Source organism: Condylura cristata, unplaced genomic scaffold (assembly GCF_000260355.1).
Source record: "Condylura cristata isolate star-nosed mole 26May11 unplaced genomic scaffold, ConCri1.0 scaffold00015, whole genome shotgun sequence".
NCBI classification, from domain to species: Eukaryota; Metazoa; Chordata; class Mammalia; order Eulipotyphla; family Talpidae; genus Condylura; species Condylura cristata.
Window position 1 is genome coordinate 35178396 of NW_004567116.1, and position 21713 is coordinate 35200108.

General features: G+C 37.8%; 2 protein-coding genes across 2 annotated transcripts; one reads left to right on the plus strand and one right to left on the minus strand.

Moving 5' to 3' along the window:
• Positions 1–860: 860 nt before the first annotated feature.
• Positions 861–1796, minus strand: LOC101620545 (olfactory receptor 2D3). The gene has a single exon (XM_004683090.2). The coding sequence runs from the start codon at positions 1794–1796 to the stop codon at positions 861–863; it is 936 nt and encodes a 311-aa protein (XP_004683147.1).
• A 13272-nt stretch (positions 1797–15068) lies between these two features.
• On the plus strand, positions 15069–16019 carry LOC101634317 (olfactory receptor 2D2-like). The gene has a single exon (XM_004683623.1). The coding sequence runs from the start codon at positions 15069–15071 to the stop codon at positions 16017–16019; it is 951 nt and encodes a 316-aa protein (XP_004683680.1).
• The last annotated feature ends 5694 nt before the right edge of the window (positions 16020–21713 follow it).

A 21713-nucleotide genomic window follows, 5' to 3' on the forward strand; every position in this document is an offset into this window, starting at 1 on the left:
TAGAAACTGGCTTTAATGAGTTTTGGTACACAAGGATAATGAAAATTGCTCTAGGAGTAAAAGTATGGAAAATTGATTGAAGATATGGGAATATTGATTTTGCTATGAAGAAGATCTTGCTAATGATTAAAAACAAAAAAACCTGAATATAAAAGAGAACCACCAGAGAGTAGGGAGTTAGAGTATTCTTCTTTAAAATTTTGCTGGATAATTATTAAATAGAAATGTTTTGGAGTGGTTTGAAACCTCAAACAAATATTTGGATAAGGTGACGGTTGATTTCCCTTTTTATTCTGATAGCCTATACACGTATGAACTTAGGGGTGATGATATGAAAGACTCGTTTATCTGGAAGTTTCAGAAGAGACACCTCATGAGGTATTGCCTCAGGTACCATTTTACAAGCTGGAATACTATGGGCCACAAGTGACCCCAGGATTAAACACTCTTTCTGATGTGCTGATTGTTCTAATCAGAACATGTTCCTAGGCTTACATAACTGGGACATTTAAACTTGTAGTTGCTTTGATGTGAGAGTGGTATACACAGCTCACGTTATATGTTACCTTAGAAGAATGCAGTTTAAATTCCTTAGATTAAATTCTGATCATCTTAAAACATACCTATGTTAGTCAAATTAACTGTGAACTCCTTTAAAATAGCACGTGATGCTTTTTATAATTTTCCTCCTCTTAGTTCTTCCCTGTGTTCTGGCTTTGATCCGAATGTGTCTAGATGTTTCTTAATGCTCATGCTTCTTCCTGAAATGATCTACTTCCTGTTTATTACTTCCTATTGAAATGCTGCTCCTTATCTTTTAAGGATGTAGCTCCAAAAGTCTGACCTAGAGATCAATGCCTCTAAGAAAAGGACTGTTTGCCAACTAGTTTCCTAAGAGCCCCTTTGACATCCTTGTTTCTCAGGCTATAAATTATGGGGTTCAACATTGGAGTCAAGACTGTGTAGAACACAGATATCATCTTATCCCATTCTTTTATGGTCTTTGAGTTTGGCCGCATGTAGGTGAATATTCCTGACCCATAGAAGAGGATGACAACGATGAGGTGGGAGCCGCAGGTAGAGAACGCCTTGAGCCTGCCCTCCCCTGACTGCATCCGAATCACAGTGGAGATGATGTTCCAGTAGGACACCAGGATCAGAGAGACCGGCGCTAAGAGGATGACCACCCCCATGGCAAAGATGGCCATTTCTGTGCTGTAGGTGTCAGCAGATGCCAGCTTCAGGAGGGCAGGAGGCTCACAAAAGTAGTGATTAATAATGTTTTGTCCTTGATAGGGAAGTTGAAAAGTAAAGGTTGTGTCCACCAAAGACACCAGTGCCCCACTGGCCCAGGACCCTATGGCCAATTGGAAACATACTTGTTGAGTCATGATGGTGGAGTAGTGCAGAGGCTTGCAGACCGCCACGTAGCGGTCATAGGACATCACCGCCAGCAGGGCACACTCTGTACAGCCAACTAGAAGGAAGACGATTATCTGTGTCATGCACCCATAAAAAGAAATACTTTTCTTTTTTTCCAGAAAGTGGACCAACACTTGAGGGACAATGCTAGTAGAGAAACAGAGATCTGCAAAAGAAAGGTTTCTAAGAAAAAAGTACATAGGGGTGTGAAGTCGAGAATCCATGAAGATGAGTATGATGATGAGCAGATTTCCAAGCACAGTCAACAGATAAATGATGAGAAAAAGAAAAAATAGCAGGATCTGGGTCTTCCAGTCCTGTGAAAGACCACGAAAGATAAATTCAGTCACATAGGTTTGGTTTTCTTCTCCCATTGAGATAAATCTATGCCTGTTTACCTGTTTTGGCACAAACAAAAGAACAAATTTTGTGTTTATGACATTAGATCCTATAAAAGAAACACCTCTTGGACTGATACCCAGATGGTAATTTCTAAACTTTTGGTAACCAACTTGTTTTAGGTCTACCAAGTGAAATATTTTTATTCTTATTAGTTAGCTGTAATTCAAATCCTCTTCATGTTCCTCCAAGCCCTACTTTCTAAATGACACCAGTTTATAGAGTACAGCATTACTAATGTCTTCTTGGTTAATGTGAGGATGTTAGAGTTCATGCAGATTTTACTAAGTGACCATACACCCACTGTTAGGATAACAGTGTATATTCTCTAGACTATTTACATGATGAAAATTATACTACTAACTGTTCAAATACTACATATTTAATTATAACATACCCTTGAAAATGTGAACCAGTCTTCAGGCATCAAACTTAATTTGTCTTCTTAAATAATCTCAAACTTTAACAGGGTTAAATAATAAAGTCTTAACATATCATACACTAAGTACCATTCTATTTGGATTTAAGAGTAAGATATTAAAACTAAAACAAATAAAAGAACGAATGCTTTAAACTGCTGTGATTATATAGGATAAGATTTGGAAAACACTAAAGTCTTCTAAGAAACTATGAAGGGAAACATGTAGAGCTTACAACAAAATTGAAAGACTTATTGAGGTAATAACAAAAACAAAACATAAAGTACAAACTCAGGAAAATTTTGAGGAACAAAATTTAAATTAGTTTGTAATGTAAGTTCCATGTTAAAAAAAAAAAAACACTATGAAAAAATGGTGAGTCCAAGAAATGGGCCAAGGGTATGAAGAAGAAGAAATAAATAACCACTAAAATACAAGAAAACTACTCACTATTTTTATAGTTTGATATGTAATACAGTTAAAACAATGATAGATACATTTTTCATCTAGGAACTAAGATTTTAACAGCAACTAGCACAGCCAAAAAGAATAACTAGGTTTTTTATTGAGTATTTCACACAAGACTTTCAGGGTTTAATATGATTATATTTTCTCAATAAGATCATGAGGGAGATGGTATTAATGTTAAGATATTATGTGATACTATATTATTAGGCAATAATTAAAATGTTATATACTTTAATGAAGAACATAGAAGCCAACATGAGCAAATGGAAGTCTACCTAACTCCTAGATGGGAATTTAAGTATTATAAACGTGTCAATTCTCCCCAAATTATCAATGTTTAGAAGTTAGTCTCCTAATAATTATCTTTGTAAGAATTTGTTGAAAAGAAAAATTTCTGAGCTCTGGATATTTTCAGTAGGTTTGTGGCTGAACAAAGAAAATAGCCTTTTAACAAGTTTACCTGATTATCTTGATATGTGAATTTCTCCAAATGCATATCCTCAACTGACCATGTAAAGAATGTGTCTTCACTTGGAATCGGAAATATAAGTAAAGTAATAGGTATTTCTCTCACATTAGACAACAGAGGTGAAGTAGATTTAAATTACCCATTATATTTTTGAGAATGGAGCAAACAGATATGAAAAACATAGGCATGTACATTTATAAAATTTCTCTGGAAGGCTACCAAAGAATTTATAATATTTAATAAAATACAGCAACACCTGTTATATTAAATACACTACCGAGTTCCTAAATACAGGTATCCCCTGCTTTTCAACAGTTTGTATTATGCCACTTTTATGGAAGGCCTACATTGTTAGTACAGTTTCTGTTTTCACTAACTGCCAAGAATCAGAGGCGGATTGTGGAGTTCACTAAAGAACGCAAAGAGCCACCTTTGTTTCGTGACCACCCAGATAGAGATAGCGCATGCGCCAACTGTGAGCTTGGGGCCGAGCTCCTTTCCCTGTCGTAGCTCTGAACTCGGCATCTGTGCTTTATGTTGTGCATATATGAACAAAATATTTCCTAAGGGAAAAGTCTAAGGGAGTTTGTAAGAGTTTTACATTTTGTGTAAAACTGGATGTAATGGAAACTGCAATCATGAAAGACTGGCTCGAGAAGTCATCCGGGAGCTAAACGTGAAGCACTTTGTGTGAGATTTTCGCTTCTTACGGACAGTGCTGCTCTGATAGCAGGCAGCATGACTTTAATTTTGAAAGAGCGCGTAGAGGTTTGCATGATGTCTTGAATACAAAGAACTGAAAAATAGCATATGGACACGGCTAGGCCGTTTTTTTTGGTGCAGTTATATGCCGGTCTTCCTCATCTGCCACAGCAGCTGCCGCAGAGAGTGTATGTCGACGCTCAACATCAAGCGGGCAGGCACAGAGGTGTCCACACTGCTAGGCCGCCTGCCCTGAACATTCACACAGTGATGTGATGTTCACACTGACCCTCTTCCTCTGGGCCAGTCTCCTGGACCTCCTGCCACCCCAGTCTCTCAGCTTCCGTGTGTTCCTTGCCCTTCTGATTCGAGTAAGTGAAACTACGTTGTCCATACTTTGTAAAGGTTGTTTTTAGCACGTCATCAGTATATGTTAGTGTTAATGTGAGTTTTGTCTCATTTGGCATGATTTGATAATTTGGGGGGGGGAATCATTAAAAAAAATTCCATATGTTGATAAATGAATGAGAATCATTCCTTTGCTTTATGCCATTTGGGCTCATGAAAGATTTCATATGGAGGCTCTATTTTCAAATAGCTGGGAGACTTGTAATGGAATCTGTATGGTACAGAGGGGTAAGAGTGAATTATCTGTGTCACACAGGCATGGATTGGATCCTTGTTTTCCCATTTCTTATCTCTGTGAACCAGAAAAATTTATTTAGTTTTCTCCTTTAGTTGCCTCAGGTTCCTAATGCAAAATGAAACACCAAGGTTCACAAGTGTGGCTTTAAAGATTAAATTGAGTACTTTGTGGAAAGTTGTTTGCACAGTGTTGGCAATTACATTGACAAGATGACTACTACAGTGACAATAATACATCAGCTTTAGGGTAATAATCCTTATTATCATAATAAAGATATGTTATTAGTAATGATAGGATCTCAGTAATGAACTTTAGATCTTGAAGAAGTAGAGCTATATTATCCATAGAAAGCTGTTTGACATTGTTGACTGAAAACAAGTGTTGTGAAATAACATGTGTGGGTATAATACATATTTATGGGGGTCTGAGTGTGTGCGTGTGTGTGTGTGTCAAGATGATTCCATTCAATAAACCTTTATCATGTTGATAATTCTTAACACACAAAAATTTAGAATCTATATACAGAACGGTAGTATATTTAAAGAATGATTATCTCTGTCTCAAAGATAGATTGGTGTGTTCGGGTATGTATTGTGTGTGTGTGTGTGCATTGGAGAAGAATATAGTTTAATATCCAAACAATAGGAGATTAAGAAATGAGCAAAAAAGAGTTAAATAAGATGAACTATAGAGTAAGTTCTATTCCGAGTAAGATTAGGGATAAGCATTCTTTCACATTCTAGAAAATGTCAACTTTACTAATTAATTCAACAATGGTGTCTCTTTATGGAAAGGAAAAAGAGGAAGAAAAAAAATACCAGGAAAATAGAATGAAGGGAATAGAGATAGAAGAAAGCAGGGAGGGGAAGCTGAACATGGAGGGCAGGGATTCAAAGATGCAGAGAACAGGAAGAAGGAATACCAGTAGGTATCTGTAAATCCTCTGTTCCCGCAAACTGAAAGAATAGACAATGAATATTTTATCCCTCTAACTAACATGACCTTGTTAGCTATCTTTTCTTAACAACTCTGTTTCACATCACACAGCAGCAAACATGGGCTTATCCTTGTCATACACATACACCATATGGTATGCATACCTACTCATCTCGGCTTCATTAAAATATCTCACACAAACATACAGATAACAGATTTCTCATTCCATATGCTTATATATATATATACCTTCATGACCAAATCTCTCACCATAACAGAAGGGGTCAGAGGAAGTACTGAACCAATTGGGTACTAAGAATAGGCCATGTAGGAATTCACCATACCTGGAGGGGATATTAGCATTTGAGGTACACATGTGAGAGCACTGGCGGCAGAGACTGGCATCCACTGGTGGAGCAACAGACAACCCTGATTGCGCTTGTAAAACCCACCCTTCCTCTGAGGCCTAACTCACCAGGGGATTGCAAGCAATGGTGTTAGCCTCCCTCCACAGTTTAGCACAGACTTCTGTTCCCTTCACATATAACCACACCCGGAACATGATTAAGGACAAGAAACTCTTGAAGGGGTTCATTAAACCTAGAGTTACAGTTTCCTCCCAGCTCCTGGGCTGTCACTGGGAGATGGCTGAACAAATGCAAGCTGCAGGGAATAATGAATATTGCAGCCTGGCAGCAGAGGGCAGGGGAGAATCAGGAAGAGTTATTTTTGCAGTAACTAGAAGAAAGGCATGCTAGAAGGCACAGCCTTTGTGATCTGTGTAAACTGTCTCATCTCAGAAGGAGGAAGTCTGGAAGAGGGGTTTCGTGCTGGGATTCTGGAGAAGAATGGGAATAAATTGTCTCCGAGAGTTGAACTAGGAAAACTGATGTGTAAGAGAATCAATGCCAGAGCTCATTTTTCCCAACACTTTCCTACCCAACCCCAAATCAATACTACAGAATCCTACCGATTGAGTTCCATCAATACATTTTCCACTCTCACCTGATGGCAGAAATCTGCAGAAACTGTGTTGAGGGGTCACTGGTGAAGGAATGGAGGATTCCATGCAGGAGGGAGTGATTTCTGTTGCCTGAGATCCATTCTTGAAGGCAGCACCCACCTGAGCTGTGCCCTGAACAGTGCGCCTAAGCACTGCACTAGCCATCCTGTGTCTCTGTCTCCATCCTAAGTCATTCTGTCTCACTTGATGCAAGGTACCAACTTCAGTTATCACCTCTAAACAGAGGATTTTCCTTTGAGGAAATATTTAAAGGTGAGGTCTTGAGAGTGATGTAAACAGAACATTCCCTGGAGCTTTATAAGAGCCCCAACTTTATTACCTTTCCTCTGAGACACCTTAGGGCACTTTGTGTTTTATGTGAAATCACAGACTAAAGTTTCCAAACCATACTCATCCCTCTGTCAAACCTCACACCATTGACATTCACTATGGCATCAGCAGGTATATTCTCAGGGATTCACAGTTATTAAGCTTGGCTTTTCTTTTTTATGATAATTACATTCAAATGAAAATGAGCAGACACTGGAGTCTCTAGATGCCAATATCTAATTAAATAATACAGATTGATTTTAGGGTATGTATCTTTATTTTGTTCACTTCTTATTAGTAGTATTAGTACTAATACTAATACAAATATTTAGTATTAGTATTTGGTGCCACATGATCATCTCAAATGGTGGTTTCATTTGGTTAACACTGTCCTAAATCAATATGATCATAGGAGTTTTGAGCTGGCTGTTAAATTGCAAGCCCATTCTTGGGACAAGAGTCAGAGCTTTATGTTTGTGGGGGAAAACCAGCCAGGAGCTACTGTAGACTGAAACTTTAGTTTCTTACACTATTAACTTAATAGTTTGATTTGACCATATGAAAATGAAACTTCTATAATTTGCTCAAACTAGTGAAAAAATTAAGAGAAAGGCAACTTTTATATCTAAATGATGCATTCATATCCCTTGAAGGGAAAAAGATGTAAGAGAAAGATGCAAAAAGAAGTTGGCAGATGCAAAAAGAAGTTAGTATAATTCTGGAAGATTCAAGGAAATTCTTTAAAGTTATTAGCCTCCCAATTCTATTTCAAGGGGCAATTTAGTTTCAATGAAATATCATTTATTTCTTTAAGGAAATGTCTCTAATTTGAATTGTATTGTTTTACTATTTTGACTCATACATTATTTGTAGTTTAATTTTGAATTTATAACACATATCAATCTAACGAAATAAATGGATTATATTCCATGGTATAACTATAGCAGAGATTATTTAATCATACTTATATAAATGGATATTTGGATTATTTTTAATCATTAGGTGAGTATCTCTGCTCATCTTGATGTGTCCTTGTCAAATATATTTGAAAAAGTATTTTCCTGAGGCCTAGTTGCTAGATCTAAAGATATATCCCTTTATAGCATTAATTGATATTATCAATTGCAGTACACTGTAGAAAATTGCTTTAACGTATACGTCCATCAAAATTGCATGAAATTCTCTTTTGTTACACATTTTCTGACATTTAGTATTGTCAAAGGCAGTTTCACTAATTTCTTAGGTGAAAAATGACGTGTCATTTTTTTTTAAACATAAGTTTATTTTTACATCATTTTGTACATTTTTTTTTCATCTCGATTGTAATCCCCGCGAGTTTCCCATCACCAAATCATCCGTGTGCCATCACCATAATCCCGTGCATTTCTCTTCCCCCCCCCCCCCCCCCCCCCCCGTTTTTGATCCCATTCCCGACTCCACCCCCACAGAATGTCTCTGGTATATGGTTGTTCATTATTTTTGTTATTTTCTCGCCTGGTCCATTATACTCCTGCTATGAGTGAAACCATCCGGTATTTTTCTTTCTCTTTCTGGCTTATCTCACTAAGCATGATCTTTTCCAGCTCCATCCAAGTTGCTGCAAAAGACATGTGTTTCTCTTTTTTGGTTGCTGAGTAATATTCCATTGTATATATGTACCAAATGACGTGTCATTTTTATTGTAATATACTTTATACTTTAGAATGAATGTGACTCACTTCTTACGAAAATGGTCATTTGCCATTATTTCCTTTGCTAATTTTCCTTTATGGGCTGTTACTACTGTTGAAATCCATTCAATATTATTAAAAATTTGGTCTTTGATTTTCCTTGGAGGTACGTCTTCTTCTACATTATCTGTTGACTTTATAGGATTTAATATCATAGATTTATGATTTAATCTAGGTAAATCAATGCTTCTTTTGCATTATGATGTCTAATTTTGTGTTTATATTTGAAAGAGCTTTTGTTAACAGGTTATGCTTTTTAAAAAGTACTCATTTTCCTTAAAATCACAGATTTGTTTTGTTTACAGATATGATTTCACTTATAAAGATCCACTGTGATTGTGGAGTGTGGATTCTTAGGTAGTGGGGATGCTAGGTAAATACTCTAGAAGTGGGAAATTTTATACTTCTAATACACAATGTAAACCAACACCACTAAATGAAAAATAAATTATGCTAAATAAATATTTATCTAATACAAAGGATGAAGTAGTTTTCCATTTATTTAGATCATCTTTTATGTTCTCTACTAGAGCTCATTTTTCTCACCGTGAAGGTCTTATTTATTTTTGATTTATTTCTACATATAGTTTTGTTGATTTATAAAATTTATTTTCCAGTTGGCTATTGCTGGTAGAGAAATTTGAATATATATAATATTCCTTATTCAAGGAATATTATATATGTATGTATCTATGCTACTATCTAAGAAAATTCATGTTTTACTACTTCTAACAGTATATTGACAGGATTTTTGTTTTTCCTTGGTGGATAATCATAAGAACAGCACATAGTACAGTTATATTATTTCTCTTCAATTTTTACCTCTTTTTTTCATTTTTTTTTTTTTAGTGACTCTTGTTACATCTTTTTTTCATGGTTCTTTTAATGACCCTTGTGGTTTTACTTTGCATTTCCCAAATGTTTGATGATGTTCAGGATCGTTCTCTTGTTTGCTAGCCATTTGTGTATCTTCCTAGGAGACATGCCTTTTCAAGTCCTTTGCCTGTTTTTAATCTTTTGGATCTTGATTGGCATGTTCTTTATATATTCTGGGAATTAAGCCCACATCATGTTATATGATTTATAAATATATGCCCAGTTACCTGGGTGGCCTTTTTACTACTGTGTTAATAGTAAGTTAAAAAACAAAAAACTATCCTATTTGGCTTTAGTTATATATTTTTTTAAATTAAATATCTATTTGTAAATTTCAGGTACAACCTTTGGGCAATTTTCCAGTGTTCAAATAAAGTTTCTTCTGACAGTACTTTCTATGGCTAGTTTTGCAATCTTTACAAAGGACTTTTTTGAAATATATTAAACCTTATCATTTTTATTTTGTTGTGAATTGTATTTATTTCATTTTTTATCTAAATTATTTCCCTTACTGTACATAGGCTTTATTCTGTTAGCTACTCCTCCTGCCCCAATTCATCCTAGCAGCTTAAAATAGATACCTAAATTTATTTTTTTTCCTTTCTCTGCCTTTTATTGAGGTACTACAATATACCCTATATGCACCAATCTTATTCAAGGAATATTATATATGTATGTATCTTTCTAACCACAATATGGGCGAGAATAGGGAGCATTCTCAGCATATCAAACTGTTCCTATGTCAACTCCCAATGAACACCCTACCCAACACAAAAGTAACTATTATTTGGCATTCTAAAAGATATAAGTAAACCTTGATTTTTCTTGAAATTCAAATAAATGGAACCCTACAATATGTATTTCTTTAGTGTCTAAGTTCATTTACTTAAAATCATTCTGTATACTAACTCATGTGGCATATACCGTAATAGCTCCTTTATTCTCAATCATTCAATAATGTTCCACTGCAAGATGTTCTTTCTTCTTTTATTCTTCTATAGTCCATGAAAATTTTGTGTTTTTTTTTTTTCATTTTTTGCTATTAAGACTGTTGTCAACTTTCCTCTCATACCTTGTGGTGGATATAAACTCTTATCTATATGGTATATACTCTGGAGTGGAAATATAGTGTTATAGAATGGAAGTCACTTTCCCCACTTGGGAACCTTCTTAGAAACAGAGCACAGGACCCACCCTGATGATTTAGAATTCTCCTGAGCACTTAGGCAGCTCCAGAGGCTGTTCCTAGTATCCCCCTGTTGACCTCATTTAAGTGGAAGGATTGATGAACAGTGCCCTGAAGTCGATGAGAAGACTTTTGGATAGAGCATGAAGACGTGGCAAGTGTGAGGATTCACCTTCCTCCCTTGTCCTTGCCTGGGCTTTGTAGATTTTGTCGAGCACTTTTGACTATGTAACAAGATGTCTGTAGTCTTCCCTCTGCCCATTCTGCAGCCAGTGCATCCACAGCAGTTTCCCCAAGACTGGAGTGTTCTACTGGCTCTGACAAATTTGATCTTTCCTCTCAGATGAGCAAGTGTCGATAAGATGGTTAGAGAGAAGGAGAAGGCACAGGCGCAAGGGGGTAAGAATGACTGGCACACGACTGTAAGGAGTTTAGGCAACCTTTATTTGATGTTGCTTTTAAAATTCAGCTACTGTTGTCCAGCAAGTCTGACTGACTCATAGGGGTAAACCTTCTCTAACAGATGCAGTCAAGGATTGTTCCCATTGGATCTAAAGCCACAAATACGTGGGAACGTCCCTGAGAAGAAGAGTCTGCCAAAGGAGACATAACAGGATTTTCATGGAGTCGGTATTAATCATTTGAGTGGATGTTCTATGTCCCTGTTGCGTTGGGCTTGTAAGACAGTAAGTGGGAATGGAGAGTAGGAAAGAGGTGTGGATTTTTGGCTCAAGAGTACTTGAAATCAGGATTGAAATTTAGTACGTTCTCTTGGACTTTATGGATTTCCTTGGTATACTCTTCCCAAAAATATTAGACAATTCCTGGCTCTGTTACTATTATCGTGATTCACACCCATAATAGATAACACTTTGAGAGAAATGAACTTACAAGTTGATGTTGAATCTGGGGAAGAGGCAGACTAACACCATAGCAAGCTTGATAGTAAACATGATTTTTTCAGAAAAGCTCCCTGACCTGGGTGCAGATTCACTATCATCTTGGGAAGCATGTCTTCCTCACATTTGCATGAGAAAATAACAAGGTTTTAAACAGACATCAAGAGAGGTCAGGGTATAGACTTCTAATGCTGTAAGCCCAATGTCAGGGCACTCCTGCCCACTGACAGGTCACAGCTGACACCTGATTCACACTCACCCCTAGTCCCTGCTGCTGTGGCTCAGTTGAAATCAGCTCAAAAAGCAGATGGTGCACACTTATTCTGGTAGGATTTATCTCATTTTCGGCTCATAAAGGTGAGTCAGGAACATCTTACAGCTATTGAGAAAGCAACTTGAAATTGAATATAATTGGTTAAGAGCTATGATGTAGGTAAGTGTGTGATGCTGTGGATGTATTTGCACATCTAGGACAGATTAGATGTTTGAATGTATGTGTATTTGTGTGTGTGTGTGTGTGTGTAAGGGGTTGGGGTAAGTGAAAGTAGATAATGGGGGAAATGTGTGAGTGAGAAAGAGTGGTCCTGGATAACATGGGATCCTGGAAAAAAACTTTTTGTAATAAGTCAGATAAAGAAGGCATAGAAGACAGCAATATCTTGTACCTACCTTTGCATTAAGCTAATCACTGATTGTAGGTATTCCTTAGGAATTTATTACGGCATTTCCCTTTAAGGTCTATATCTCTTTATGGAGAAACTTTGTTTAACATTTTTTCTGAGATCTAGACATGAATATTACAATTGTACCATATACTCTGGAATGGTATGAACTGCGGTGGAGAGATAAGTCTGACAAACCAGAGCTGAACCTGAAAACTAACATTCTAAGGACCAACTGGTTAACACCTCCCACAAGATAGATGAGAGTTGCAAATGTACCTATCTTAAAGGAGCCTGTTTCTCAAAATTTAGTTTTATTTCAGCTTTTTGATTACAGGTGACATTTTCCTTTAGAACCAGTTGTATGATAGCTTGATTGAAATTTTATACCACACTCACTGACCCAGTACCTAATTCATCAAATGAATACTTGCTGTGAGTCTATAATATGCTGTGGACAACACAGGCCTGGGGGATGCAACATGCAATAGGTTGAGCACAGCATTTGCTCAAAAGACACAGTAATTTAGTATTTAAAGTGTAATCGATGTTCCAGGAAGTGTACTACTCTATGTAAAAAGCATAAGGGAAGAAAAATAATTTTCCCTCTACTATTCTCAGGTCTTGGTTGAGACACCCCCTATAATAAAAGCTTAGAGGTTTGGTCATTCTCTATTTTCCTACGAGACAGAGCCATAATTACAAATGGAAATTTCTTTATGAATGTTTAAGTTTCTTTCACAGAAAGTATGTTGTTGGCTTTTAGATCTTTTCTGCTGATTCTTCAAAGTATTCAGCTCAAAATAATCCTCATGCAAAGGACAGATTTTTGAATTATCGTATTTTGCTCTACTTGTATGGGCAAACATTGGAATAAAGAGGCTGTGCTGAGCAAACCCCAGTAGTGTTTTAAAATGTAGCATATCCTCATTTTGTGGCAGGGGAAGGAGGCAGGGTGCTTCTCAGAGCTAGATGAGCATCCTTGCAATAATGTTTTAAACTTTCATTATTTATTTCAACAATGAGTTAAACTCAAAATTTTGACTCACCAACACATCTGATGTGTCAAATTCTATTATCAGGTTGCAAAGGGTGTGATTATCTCTTTTTGAGAAATACATTGGAAATCCTTTAGTTTGTAAGTTTTTATCTGGAAATTCAATTATTTCTTCAATTTGATGTGAATTAGTGTGAATGACACTAATTAACTGAAATTTAAATTTTCCTTCTTGTTTGAAGGTAGGCAACCACCCAAAACATCTTTAGCAATATCCTTGAAATTATCACTGATAGATCAGAGGTAAATTTATATAGATTGTAGCTGTTGAAGTTACCTCAATCTGTCACTGAGCTCAGGCTGTTTGAAATTAAGTGGTTATTGACCCTGCCAGAACAATTGAAATTTTAAAGTACAAAAAGAACTGCATTATTATATTCCATATTTGTTTTTTATTACTTTGATAAATATATTTGCTACTATCATTTTTATTGATAATGCTATACTTTATAGTTCATGTATTTAAAATAGTATTTTGAAGCCCCTTTCCAGACAGATAACGGATTAACAGTCCAAATCCATATAGGACCTAAAACCTTAGGATTTACAGTAAATTTCTTTCCCCTTGTTTTGGAAATATTCCATGAAATTTTATTATTGCTCCAAAATCTTGCAAATCTACCTAAGACTGTTGGAAGGCTTTTAAAACAACTCAACTATACTATATGATCAAGTACTTTTTATTTGTTTAACCGATGATCATTTATTGAATAAATCTGTGGGCTGTGTCAATTAAGACCATAAACTAAAAAAGACATAGACACTGTTTTGTTTTCTTTAAAAGATTTATTTATTTATTTATACAGAGCTGGGGTTCAGGCCAGAGGCGCAGGGGCAGTGAGAGGATTCACCAGAGATAGAGCGGGGAGGGAGAGCAGGCAGATGGATGAAGTACACTGCAGAGGAGAGCAGTGGACGGGTCAGGAGCAGTCTGCCGCCCATGTGGGTCACCTCCTTGGTGGGCAGGGATTGAACTCATGCTGAAGTGGCTTTAGCTTCTTAGTGCTGTGCTTTGACCTGCTGTACCATGAGGGAGGTCCCCATAGACACTGTTCTTAAAGGAGTTTTTAACTCTGGGCAGTGTAGAAAAATGCAAGACAATGAGAAATACTGGGTTGGAGTTGACAGCGTAATGCTGTTTGCTCTGAACAGAAAAAAATAGTCAAACTGGTGGTTTAGGTGGCCACCTATTGATTGCCATGATGGGCTTGCTATTTGGGAAGTTCATGCCCATTACAGTTACTATTTTGGATCTCTAGCTGAAGCTGGATTGCAGTGAGATAATGATACACTCTCCAGTTAACGTTGATTTCCCAATGCCTCAAATGGGTTATTTTCTCTAACAGAAATGAGCATTTACAGGGTACTTTGGCTCTATTTGATTTCTATCTCCTTAGTGTCTTTCAGCTGAAAGACATCAAGTCCAGTTGTATGTACAAAAAATTAAAAAAACCAAATCATCACAATACTTAAGTATGGTAAGAGCAGTCATGAGTAGTCGAGGTCTCAAGGGTTTCAGTTGAAAATCAAGTGAAATTAAATGGTGAAATAAATTATTGAATCTACTTATTAGAAATATGATATACACAATAAAAAAAGATGATTGTTTTGAGCTCCTCCTCACTTGCCAGAAGACTCTAGACGTGAATGTAGCATCTTATAGATCTTTGTTTTTCAGTATTGGAATTGTTCCAACTAAAGCAGCATAATAATTTTCTGGAAACCTTCTTAAGGGGATTCCTAAAGTGATTGATAGTGATTAGCTGCGATTCTTAAGTCATCTAACAATGAACTCTAATTTTATAGGTCACACATACCCACCTTTTAGCCTGTAGTGATTTCTTTTGTGAAGGAGAGGCAAAGTATGAGACAGACCAATCAGACACAGGTGACAGAATTCCTCCTACTGGGACTCTCTGATGACCCCTACACCCAGCAGCTGCTCTTCGTCTTGTTCTTGGGCATCTACCTGGTCACAGTGCTTGGAAATCTGCTTCTCATGTCTCTGGTTCAGATGGACTCGCGGCTTCACACACCCATGTATTTTTTCCTGTGCAACTTATCTCTGGCTGACCTCTGTTTCTCTACCAACATCGTTCCCCAGGCCCTCGCCCACCTGCTCTCCAGGAGGAAGGCGATTTCCTTCCCACGTTGCGCAGCTCAGCTTCTGCTCTTCCTCATCTTCGGGTGCACACAGTGTGCCCTTCTGGCAGTGATGTCCTATGACCGCTATGTGGCCATCTGCAAGCCCTTGCAGTACCCCAGCATCATGACTTGGAGGGTGTGTGTCCAGCTGGCTGCAGGGTCATGGGCCAGTGGCATCTTGGTGTCTGTGGTGGACACCACGTTCACACTGAGACTGCCCTACCGAGGCAGCAATAGAATCTCCCATTTCTTTTGTGAGGCCCCTGCACTGCTGACCCTGGCATCCACAGACATCCACACTACAGAGATGGTTATTTTCCTCATGGGGGTTGTGATTCTCCTCATACCTGTTTCCTTAATTTTGGTGTCCTATGGCCACATCATAGTGTCTGTGATCAGGATGAAATCGGCTGCAGGGAGACTCAAGGCTTTCTCTACCTGTGGCTCTCACCTTATCGTGGTCATCCTCTTTTATGGATCAGGAATTGTCACCTACATGACACCAAAATCATCTAAAGAACAGGAAAAGCTGGTGTCTGTGTTCTATGCAATGGTGACCCCCATGCTGAATCCCCTCATATACAGCCTGAAGAACAAAGATGTGAAGGGAGCATTGAGGAAAGTCGCCACAAAGAATTTCCCATGCAGGCTTGGGATTTTCCACGAATAGTGATTCCCTCCTGGCTCTCCCTTTGAGGACTGAGGATTTCCCTTAGCATGACTGGAGTATGGTCAGATCTCATTCTTGGCCTTATCATGGATGCATTCTCCACCTCTCAGCAAATACTCCTTTGTGGCTGGAGAAGGACAGTAGTTTTTGAAGATAATTTGTGGAATTCAATTCAGTAATTGAAGGAGGGTCTGCTTCCTTCTATTTTGTCCTTTTATACCTAAGAGTTAAGATATGCCCTGAGAGTGCTTATATTTTATAAACCCTGTAACCTGTAAAATCTATCTTTTTATCATGCTATTTACCCCTGATCCTAACCAACTTTGTTATTTCTTTTAGAATTCATGAATTTTTTTTGCTTTATCAAGTAATAAAAAATGTGTAAGCATTCTGTAATCACTGTAAGCTAGGTGCTACCTGTGTGTTGCCTTATGAAATGGGACAAACTTGGGGGTGTTGGGATGACCCATTTGTGGAGTCATCACCCACGTACTTAACAATGCAGGACCTAGAGAAAGGAACAACATCAAAAAGATTCTTTTACGGAAGGGATGAAAGAGAGAGAGTGAGGGGGTGACGGAGGTAGAGTGATGAATGAATGGTGAGAGGTGAGCAATGTGGCCCTGGGGCAGAGACTGAGTCCATGTTTTGCTCTCAAATTTCATGTTCCTCATCTGCCTTCCATGTGCCTGAATATTTCGTTTATTCATTCCTCAGTTGACAGATATTTGGGTTGTGTACTTTTAAGCTATTGTGGATAATGCTACTATGAACATGTATATACTCAAAACTTGTTTTCACTTCTCTTGGTTATATACACAAATGTGCAATTGCTGGTAATGTGATATTCTCTACTTACTTTGCTTAGGAAGTAACAAACTGTTCTTCATTGTGGCAATACCATTTGACATTTTCAGCAGCAATGAATGTAGTGATGACAGTATTTTCTATGTCTCTTTTGGAGCGAGTATTTCTTGGAGTGGTGGAACCTTGGATTCTTCTAGTTCACTATTTTCACTCTTCACCATCATTTTGACAGTTTAGCTATTTTAGCAATCTTTACCAAAAAAAACTAGTTTGGGATATTATTAATCATCTGTTACTTTTAATTTTTTTCCCATTTCATCGGTTGCTTCTTTTATCTTTTCTATTTCCATTTGTACTTTGAATTGCTCTGTTTTTCTGTCCTTCCCCACCCCACCCCAGTAACTTAAACTAAATGCTGAACTTTATTTTCTCTCTTGTTCTCCCTCAAGGTGGTATATACACCAATCTTAAGTCAAAGTATATGATATGAGTATCCCTCTGTGTAACCATTGTACGGATGAGAATGTAGAGTATTCTCAGCACATCAAAAAATTCCCAGTCAACTCTAAATTAAGAGCCCTTGAAGGTAACTACTATTTGAAATTCTAGAGATATATAAATTCACTGCTTTTTCATGAACTTCAAATAAATGGAATCCTAAAGTATGTATTTCTTTATGTGTCTAGTTTCATTTACTGGGCATTGTTGGGGTTTAAATGTTGGGGTTTGGTGAGTGGGGTCTTTGGGTCTCTCTGAGGAAGATTTTGGTAGAGTATCCTGCTCAGTGGCAGAAGGCGAGTTTACTAAGGAAAAAGACTTTTGAATAGACACAAAGAGGCAAAGAATTAGTTTTAAACTTTATTAGAAAAAAGGAAAATAAGGGTGCCTGCGTAGACACAGGTGGGCAGTGAGTTACATCTTTAAAAGTTGAGAGAGGGCCCTCCCTGGTGGCGCAGCGGGTTAAAGCACAGCACAGAGAAGCTAAAGCCACTTCCGCATGATTCGGAGGAGATCCACATGGCCTGGCAGACCCCTCCTGACCCGCCCGCTGCTCCCCTCAGCAGTGTACTTCGTGGATCTGCCTGTTCTGCTCCCCACTCTGCTTCTGGTGAATCCTCTCACCCTCCGCATCTCTGGCCTGCTGTCCTGTACCCCAGTTCTGTACGAATAAATAAAGAAATCTTCAAAAAAAAAAAAAAAAAGAAAGAAAGTTGAGAGAAGTCAGCTCGAATTGGGTTAGTTTTAGCTACCAGGTAATCTTTTCTGACCCCACCTCAAGATTCCTGCAACCTTGTGAAAACTTCCATCCCTTGTTCTTTTACTCTAAGCTTCCATCAACATCATCCTGTATGTTCACCTCTGTGGGTGCAGGTAGTAATAGCACCGTAATTCTTATTCAGCAGTATCCACTACTACCTGACTGTACCATACTTTATTCTTTCTATTGTCCATTAAAATCTATATTGTTTTCATTTTTGGCTGTTATAAATTTTCCTCGGAGTACATTTTGGTGGATATAAACACTCACCCTTTTATGGTACATATTCAAAAGTGGAATTATATAGCATTATACGATGGAGGTGGTATTTTGCTTTTCAAAGATAATTCAAATAAAAATTTTAAATGAAGGTGTCTATGATCCCATCAACAAGATATATTGCTTCATATCCTCATTTTATCCATTTTTATGAAAGTGACTGGATTTCAGTATTTTTAATATGCAACTTTTTATATGCTTAAAAATTACTTGTATTTGTATATTTTAAATGTGTTCAGATATTTTGTCCATTTAAATATCAGAATTTTGGACCATTCTTATTAATATTTTTACCAACATGGCTATAATTTATAGTCAGTTTATAAAAATAACAATCTGTATATAGAGACAGATTATAAAGAAACTGTAGTTAAAATGCTAGTGGTTGGAGACAATTGTGGTCCTTTGGGGAACATATTTGCTTTCCATAATATGAAATCCTTCATCAAGTATATATATTTAGCCATGAATTGCAATTAGTATTTTTCCCCGAGAAAATAAAAATTGTCCTGCAGTACGTTTCCCATGAGAGAAAACATAATGGCTATGGGTGCAGAGTGGAGATGCTAGAACTAACTACATGTTGTTTTCTGCCCTTTACCTTGTCACCACTTGGGAACCTTCTTAGAGGAAACAGAGCACAGGACCCACCCTGATGATTTAGAATTCTCCTGAGCACTTAGGCAGCTCCAGAGGCTGTTCCTAGTATCCCCCTGTTGACCTCATTTAAGTGGAAGGATTGATGAACAGTGCCCTGAAGTCGATGAGAAGACTTTTGGATAGAGCATGAAGACGTGGCAAGTGTGGGGATTCACCTTCCTCCCTTGTCCTTGCCTGGGCTTTGTAGATTTTGTCGAGCACTTTTGACTATGTAACAAGATGTCTGTAGTCTTCCCTCTGCCCATTCTGCAGCCAGTGCATCCACAGCAGTTTCCCCAAGACTGGAGTGTTCTACTGGCTCTGACAAATTTGATCTTTCCTCTCAGATGAGCAAATGTCTATAGGATGGTTAGAGAGAAGGAGAAGGCACAGGCGCAAGGGGGTAAGAATGACTGGCACACGACTGTAAGGAGTTTAGGCAACCTTTATTTGATGTTGCTTTTAAAATTCAGCTACTGTTGTCCAGCAAGTCTGACTGACTCATAGGGGTAAACCTTCTCTAACAGATGCAGCCAAGGATTGTTCCCATTGGATCTAAAGCCACAAATACGTGGGAACGTCCCTGAGAAGAAGAGTCTGCCAAAGGAGACATAACAGGATTTTCATGGAGTCGGTATTAATCATTTGAGTGGATGTTCTATGTCCCTGTTGCGTTGGGCTTGTAAGACAGTAAGTGGGAATGGAGAGTAGGAAAGAGATGTGGATTTTTGGCTCAAGAGTACTTGAAATCAGGATTGAAATTTAGTATGTTCTCTTGGACTTTATGGATTTCCTTGGTATACTCTTCCCAAAAATATTATACAATTCCTGGCTCTGTTACTATTATCATGATTCACACCCATAATAGATAACACTTTGAGAGAAATGAATTTACAAGTTGATGTTGAATCTGGGGAAGAGGCAGACTAACACCATAGCAAGCTTGATAGTAAACATGATTTTTTCAGAAAAGCTCCCTGACCTGGGTGCAGATTCACTGTCTTCTTGGGGAGCATGTCTTCCTCACATTTGCATGAGAAAATAACAAGGTTTTAAACAGACATCAAGAGAGGTCAGGGTGTAGCCTTCTAATGCTGTAAGCCCAATGTCAGGGCACTCCTGCCCACTAACAGGTCACAGGTGACACCTGATTCACACTCACCCCTAGTCTCTGCTGCTTTGGTTCAGTTGAGATCAGCTCAGCTCAAAAAGCGGTGCTGAACACTTGTTCTGGCAGGATTTATCCATTTTCTGTTCATAAAGATGAATCAGATATCCTTCCTGTCTGGCAGCATTTTACAGCTATTGAGAAAGCAACTAAATTGAATATAATTGGTTTTGAGCTATGATGGAATTAAGTGTTTGACGCTTTGGATGTGCTTACACATCCAGAACAGATTAGATGTTTGAGAATATGAGTATTTGTGTGTGTGTGTGTGTGTGTGTGTGTGTGTGTATAAGGGGTGGGGTGAGAGGGAGTGATAATGAGGGAAATGTGTGAGCGGGAAAGAGTGGTCCTGAATAACATTTCTCCTATATGGAATACTGAAAAAAAAAAAAAAAAACCTGTTGTAATAAGTTAGATAAAGAAGGCATAGAGGACAGCAATAGCTTGTAATTAAGCTAATAACTGATTGGAGGTATTCCTTGGGAATTTGTGACCGTGTTTCCTAACACTTTAAGGACCAACCAATTCACCTCCACAAGATAGATGAAAGTTGGAAATGTACCTATCTTAAAGGAGCCTGTTTCTCAAAATTCATGTTATTGTCAGCTGGTTTGATAATGTGACATTTTCCTTAAGGTCCAGCTTTATGGTGGCTTAATTGAAATGATTTTATAACACACTCACTGGCCCAGTGCCCAATTCATCAAATGAATATTTGCTGTGAGTCTATAATGTGCCATGAACCACACAGGCATGGGGGCTGTAACATGTAATATGCAATATGTTGAGTACATTGTTAGCTCAGAAGACTCGGTAATGAGTAGTTAAAGTGTAATGGATATACTGCAACGTGGTGCTATTCTATGTAGTAAGCATAGGGTAAGAAAAATAATTTTCCCTCTACCATTCTCAGGTTTTGGCTGAGACACCACCATAATAAAATACTAACAAGAGAAAAGCAAAGTTTGAATAGCTTGTTTCTCTCCTATATTCATGCCAGCACTAGGAAAACTGAGAAAACTCACCAAAATGACTCCAGCTATTTGAATCTAGAAGAGTTGGGGTATTCTGTAGGAGAAGAGATTATGGGAAGTTATTAGAAAAGTTACAGTAAATAAAGGTTGATGGCTATGCAATGGGATTTGCTATCTTCTCCACTGGTAAGCATTTTTAGAGGTTTGTTTACCATCTACTTTCTCGAAGTGAGACGTGCCATTACAAATGGACATTTCCCTTAGGATTGTAAATGTCTTTCCTAAAAGGTATCTTTGTTTTTAAAATTTTTCTGCTACTTTTCAAACAATCTTCATGCTAAAGACAGATATTTAAGATGTCAAATTTTCTCTGCTATATGGGCGTTCATTTGAATAGTCTGTTGTGAGCAAACCCCAGTGGAATTTAAAAATACAGGGCATCCGGCCCTCCCTGGTGGCGCAGCGGGTTAAAGCACTGCACTGAGAAGCTAAAGCCACTTCCTCATGAGTTCGATTCCCACCTGTCCTGGAGGTGACCACATGGTGTGGCAGACCTCTCCTGACCCGCC